At 56.1% G+C, this 6636-nt stretch overlaps 1 protein-coding gene across 1 annotated transcript; it reads left to right on the forward strand.

Annotated features, from left to right (window-relative positions):
• Nucleotides 1-1807: 1807 nt before the first annotated feature.
• On the forward strand, nt 1808-6260 carry MFAP2 (microfibril associated protein 2; the record flags this gene model as incomplete). The annotated part of the gene is made up of 8 exons (XM_084220232.1): nt 1808-1844; nt 3808-3894; nt 5070-5096; nt 5176-5262; nt 5512-5553; nt 5705-5792; nt 5892-5965; nt 6157-6260. The coding sequence occupies 8 exons, from the start codon at nt 1808-1810 to the stop codon at nt 6258-6260; spliced, it is 546 nt and encodes a 181-aa protein (XP_084076358.1).
• Between the last annotated feature and the right edge of the window lie 376 nt (nt 6261-6636).

A 6636-nucleotide genomic window follows, 5' to 3' on the forward strand; every position in this document is an offset into this window, starting at 1 on the left:
GACTGTGGGGACAGAGCAGGGTGGGATCCCTGGAGGATCCCAAATTCTGGTGCAGGATGGGATCCCTGGAAGATCCCACACCGGGGCTGGTGTGGGATGGGATCCCTGGAAGGTTCAGGATGGGATCCCTGGAGGATCCCAAATTCTGGTGCAGGATGGGATCCCTGGAGGATGCCACACTCTAGAGATGGTGCGGAATGGGATCCCTGGAGGATTGCCACACTGGGGCTGGTGTGGGATGGGATCCCTGGAAGGTTCAGGATGGGATTCCTGGAAGGTGTAGGGTGGGATCCCTGGAGGATCCCACAGTGGGTGGGGCTGGTGTGGGATGGGATCCCTGGAAGATCCCACTGTCTGGAGCTGGTGCAGGATGGGATCCCTGGAGCATCCCAAATGCTGGTGCAGGATGGGATCTCTGGAGGATCCCACACTCTAGAGATGGTGCTGAATGGGATCCCTGAAAGGTTCAGGATGGGATCCCTGGAGGATCCCACAGTCCAGAGCTGGTGCGGGATGGGATCCCTGGAGCATCCCAAATGCTGGTGCAGGATGGGATCTCTGGAGGATCCCACAGTTCGGAGCTGGTGCAGAATGGGATCCCTGGAAGGTTCAGGATGGGATCCCTGGAAGATCCCAAATTCTGGTGCAGGATGTGATCCCTGGATGGTGCAGGATGGGATCCCTGGAAGGTTCAGGATGTGATCCCTGGAGGATCCCAAATTCTGGCGCAGGATGGGATCCCTGGAGGATCCCACGCTCCCGAGCCGCTGGGGCCGGTCCCACTGCCCCTTCCCGGGTGTTGTGGGGCTGGAGCCGCATTCCCCTGGGATCTCCTTGGGAAGCTCTCCCAGCACGGGGGGTTGATGCTCCCGCTCCACAGGGATTAGGTTCCAAAGGGCTCCTCTCCCCCGTGCCTCAGTTTCCCCTCTCTGGCAGCAGAGCCGGGAGAGCCCAGGGAGGATCCCCCCCACCCCGAATGCCGGCAGGATTCATCCTCAAACCCCTTCCCCCGGATTTCAGAAGAGTTTTGGGGGAGAATTTCTCTTTTTCCTCTGATTTTTCCCCTGGAGCTGGCTGGGGATGGGGGAAGGGCGGCCGGCATTCCTGGCGGCTCCCGGCCTTGGCCCCTCGTCCCGCCGGGAGCAGCAGGCTTGGAAAACGCCGGGAAGCGCCCGAGACCGCCAAACCCCACGGGATTCCTCTCAAAATCCGGGATTTTCTCCTCAAATCCTCACGTTCCTTTGGATTTAGGGGACGTCCCAGCAAATGCGGCAACCCCCCGAAACAATTCCTCACCCAAGGAATTGGAAACCTCGGGAAAGGAGCCCCGAATTTCCACTCCGGGAGGTCTGGGTCTCTCTTCCCACACCCCGGGAGCGATCCCGACATCCCGGGAGTGATCCCGACATCCTGAGGGCGATCCCAACATCCCGGGAATGATCCTGGCAGCGATCCCGACTCCCCAGGAGGAATCCCGACATCCCAGGAATGATGCCGGGAGCGATCCCGCATCCCGGCGGGATTTCTCCTCCCTGCTCTCCCCGCGGGGATTTTCCGGGGTTTGGTCCTTGCAAATCCCCTGGGAATGGGCGGGAAGCATTTTTGGGGAAATTCTTTGATTTCTGAGGACTGCGAGGGGGGGGATGTTTTTGGAGCCAGCTCCCGGCGACACCCGGGGTAGGACAGTGTCCCTGAGTGTCCCCGCGTGTCCCTGAGTGTCCCCTCCCCCTGAATTCCCTCTGCTCACATCCAGACTCCTCGGCTGCATCCCGGCCGCGCTCCCGCCCTTTCCCGTCATTCCAGCAGGATGAGAGCGGCGGAGCTCCTGGTGCTGTGTCTGCCAGGTGAGTGTCCCCAGCCCCAGGTGCCGCCCCCGAGCCCCCAGCGCCGTTTGGATCATCCCAATCCACATTTTCTAGATCCACTCTCACCGGTTTTCCTCATTTTTAAACCCCAAGACACAACTGTTGGGTCCAAACTCTCATTTTCAGGGTCTAAACCCCATTTCTAGAGACAAAAACCTAATTTTTTTGTGCCCCCAAGCCTTTTTTTGCATCCCAAAACTTCATTTTTATCTTCCAAATCCTAATTTTTAGCTGCCAAACCCTCACTTTTAGATCCCAAACCCTCATTTTTTTTGTCCTAAAACCTCAATTTAACATCCCTAAACCTCAGTTTTAGGTCCCAAATCTTCACTTTTGGAGCCAAAAACACTGATTCTGTGGTTGAAAACCTCATTTTTTATGGTGCAAACCCTCATTTCTAAGTCCCAACTGCCCTTTTGGAGGTCTAAAGGTTCATCTTAATGCCCAAAATCTCATTTTTAAGGCCAAAAGTTTGGTTTCAAAAATCCAAAGCCTCTGATTTAGAGGCCAAAGTCTTGTTTATCGACCCAAATACTCATTGTTTTGGCCCAAAGCCTCACATTTACCCTCCAGAATCTCATTCTTGGGATCAACGCCTCCAAAAATGCATTTTTAGGGTGCAAAGTGTTATTTTTTGTCACTAAAGCATCACTGGAGGGATGATCAAGAGGTGGCCACAACTCCCAGTGACCTTTGGGTGGCTGCACCATCACTCATTCCCTGTTGCTCCCCAGAATTCCCCCAAATCCCACTTTGGGCTCAGCTTTAGGCTGGGAACGGCTCTGAGCCGGGGCCACGCGGTTCCAATCCAGTTGGGACAGGGAGGTGGCACAAAACTGGGACAAAATCCGGGGAAATGGGATTTTATAGCCCTGGGGGGCTGGCAGAGGGGAGGGGACGGAGCTGGAACCAGTGGGGGGTTTGGGTGGAAGTGGGGGGGACACACAGGGAAACACCCGGGGAGAGGGAGGGGCTGGAGCCTCAAACCCTGTCCCGGCAGCATTCCCAGCCCGGGAGAGCTCCTGTCCCGGGACAGAGGGATGGAGCAGAGGCACAGAGCGTGGGCTGAGCTGAGCCCCCTTCCTGGGGATTCCAATCCCTTCCCAGGATTCCAATCCCTTCCTGGGGATTCCGGTCCCTTCCTGGGGATTCCAGTTCTTTCCCAGGATTCAAATCTCTTCCCGGGGATTCCCATCCCTTCCTGGGATTCCGGTCCCTTCCCAGGGATTCCAGTCCCTTCCCAGGGATTCCAGTCCCTTCCCGGGATTCCAGTCCCTTCCCAGGATTCCAGTACCTTCCTGGGGATTCCAGTTCTTTCCCAGGATTCAAATCTCTTCCCGGGGATTCCCATCCCTTCCTGGGATTCCGGTCCCTTCCCAGGGATTCCAGTCCCTTCCCGGGATTCCAGTCCCTTCCCAGGATTCCAGTCCCTTCCTGGGGATTCCAGTCCTTTCCCGGGGATTCCGGTCCCCCCTACTCTTCCATGCTGGATTTGGAGCCGTTTCCCCCCGGATCCGCGGCAGGATGAGCTCCCAGGGGATGGAGGGGCTGGGAGCATCCCGGGGGCAGTGGGGCCGGGGCAGCCGGGATCCTCTGGGGTCACCTCTGGGGTCACCTCTGGGGTCACCTGGATGCTGCAGGGACCCCGGGCAGGGCTGATCCTGCATCCCTGAGCATCCCAAATCCTTCTCCCGCCCTCCTGAGGACAGAGGGGCGGGATTGGGGACGGTGGGGGCAGGGGTCAGGCTGGGGCTGCTCATGGGAACCCCAAATCCTGAACAGGGGGCGTCTGTGGGACTGGGGGGGATGGTGGGAGCAGGGAACCCCAAATCCTGGGCAGGGGGTGTCTGTTGGAATCCCGAATCCTGGCTTGGTGTGTCCGTGGGAATCCCCGATCCCGGGCTGGGCTCCGCGCCCCGCTGACCCCTGCCCTGTCCCGCAGCGCTCCTGGTGCAGGGACAGTTCAGCCGGTTCGAGGGCATCACCTACCCCGAGCCCGTCCAGTACTCCCAGTACGACCAGCAGGCAGGTGAGACAGACACCCATCCCATCCCATCCCATCCCATCCCATCCCATCCCATCCCATCCCATCCCATCCCATCCCTCTGATCCCTCCCTCTTGTGCTCCCTTCTTTTCCTCCGCCCCTGGAATTCCCAGCCTTCCCAGCTCCTCCCTCTGCTCTCACTGACAATTCTTTATTAAACCTTTATCCAATTCCTTATTAACCTTTTATCCAGTTATTTATTAAACCTTTATCCAATTCTTTATTAACCTTTATCCAATTATTTATTAACCCTTTATCCAATTCCTTATTAACCCTTTATCCAATTATTTATTAAACCTTTATCCAATTCCTTATTAAACTTTTATCAAATACTTCATTAAACATTTATCCAATTCCTTGTTAAACCTTTATCTAGTTCTTTATTAAACATTGATCCAATTCTTTATTAAACCTTTATCCAATTCTTTATTAACCCTTTATCCAATTCCTTATTAACCCTTTATCCAATTCCTTATTAACCCTTTATCCAATTCTTTATTAACCCTTTTTCCAATTCCGTATTAACCCTTTATCCAATTCTTTATTAAACCTTTGTCCAATTCCTTATTAAACTTTTATCCATTTCCTTTTAAAACCTTTATCCTTTATTGACCCTTTATCCAATTCCTTATTAAGCCTTTATCCAATTCCTTATTAAACTTATATCAAATACTTTATTAAACATTTATCCAATTCCTTGTTAAACCTTTATCCAATTCTTTATTTCCCCTTTTCCAATTCTTTATTAACCCTTTGTCTAATACTTTATTAACCCCTTTTCCAATTCTTTATTAAACCTTTGTCCAATTCCTTATTAAACTTTTATCCAATTCCTTGTTAAACCTTTATCCAATTCTTTATTCTTTATTAACCCTTTATCCAATTCTTTATTAACCCTTTATCTAATACTTTATTAACCCCTTATCCAATTCTTTATTAAACCTTTCTCCAACCATTTATTAGAACTTTATCCAATTATTTTTTGCACCTTGATCCATCCCCAGTCCCCACCTGTGGGAAGTGGCCCCAGCTCATCCCTGGAGGAGCTGGAGGGAGTTTTCCCAACCCACTGCAGAGTCACGGGTGTCCCATTTCCCACTCCCCACGGGATGAGCTCTCTCCCAACCCCTCCCTCAGCCTGTTTCTGTTTTATCCCCAGAAATTCAGGATTACTACGACTACCACGGTGAGTGTTTCCCTGTGGGATGCCGGGGAGGGGGGGATCAGGATTTGGGGGTGTCCCTGCACTGGGTCTCTCCCTGCAGATGTCACCCCCCGAGCCCCGGAGGAGCAGTTCCGGTACCAATCCCAGCAGCAATCCCAGCAGGAAACCGTGCCAGCCCCGACCCCAGGTGGGTGACAGCCCCCGGGGTGGGTGACAGCCCCAGGGGGGTGACAGGCCCCCAACCCCCCAGCCCCAGGTCTCTCTGTCCCTTCCCTGCCCCCCAGCCCAGCTGTGCCCCCCCAGAGCAGCCGGTGGGTGCCAAGGGCGCTCCAGCCCTAAAATCCAGGGAAGGGGCAGGGAGATGCTTCTGCCCCATCCTGAAATTCCCTCCCCTGTCCCCCTGTCCCCCTTTCCTTTGTCCCCCTGTCCCCCTCAGCTGCTGTGCCCGAGACGGAGCCCACGGAGCCGGGACCGCTCGGTGAGTGCCGATCCCATTCCCGTTCCCTGCGCCGGGGTCCGGCCGCTCCCGCCCGGAGCCGGGCTGTGCTCCCGGGGGAGGACAGCCGGGGCGGGGGGAGGCGACAATCGGGGCGGGGGTGAGGAATTCCCGGGAACTGCCGGTTCCGCAGACTGCCGGGAGGAGCAGTACCCCTGCACCCGGCTCTACTCCGTGCACAAGCCCTGCAAGCAGTGCCTGAACGAGATCTGCTTCTACAGGTGCGTGATGGAAGGGAAACATCCCCTGATCCCCCCGATCCGGGCTTTTGGGAACCCCTCCGCTTTACATCCCTGTCCTTTCTATCCCAAAAATTCCAGCCTCCGCCGGGTTTACGTCATCAACAAGGAGATCTGCGTCCGCACCGTGTGCGCCCACGAGGAGCTGCTGCGAGGTGAGGGAGGAACCGGGACCGTCCCCATCCCGGTCGCGCTTTTCCCGTAATTCCGGGGAGGGAAAATCCCTCGGGCCCAGAGACCCCCGGAGCAGAGCGGGGTCGCGCTGTGCGGTGGGGCTGGGGGCCTTCCCTCGCTGCTCTCCCGGAGTTGTCCCGATGATCCAGGGATAATCCCTCGCTCCCCGCAGCCGACCTGTGCCGGGACAAGTTCTCCAAGTGCGGGGTGATGGCCACGAGCGGGCTGTGCCAGACCGTGGGCGCGTCCTGCGCCCGCAGCTGCGGCGGCTGCTGAGCCCCGGCCCCGCTCCGGACCCGCCCCGCGCCGCCGCCGCTCCCGTGCATGAACGAGCAGCTCCCCGCAACGCCGGGACTCCCCTTTCCTTTGTGCACATAATAATTAAATCGGGGGGGTTTGGTATTGCTGTGCCTTTCTCTGTTCCGCGGGAGGGGCAGCCCGGCAGGGTCCGGCAGAGAGGAGGGGCCCTGCGGCTCCCGGCTCCCTCCTTTGGGGTTATTCCCGATTTTTGGGCTCCTGGCTCCTTCCTTTGGGGTTATTCCCGATTTTTGGGCTCCTGGCTCCCTCCTTTGGGGTTATTCCCGATTTCTGGGCTCCTGGCTCCTTCCTTTGGGGTTATTCCCAATTTCGGGCTCCTGGCTCCTTCCTTTGG

The sequence above is a fragment of the Fringilla coelebs genome (genome assembly GCF_963513975.1).
Source record: "Fringilla coelebs genome assembly, chromosome: 22".
NCBI classification, from domain to species: Eukaryota; Metazoa; Chordata; class Aves; order Passeriformes; family Fringillidae; genus Fringilla; species Fringilla coelebs.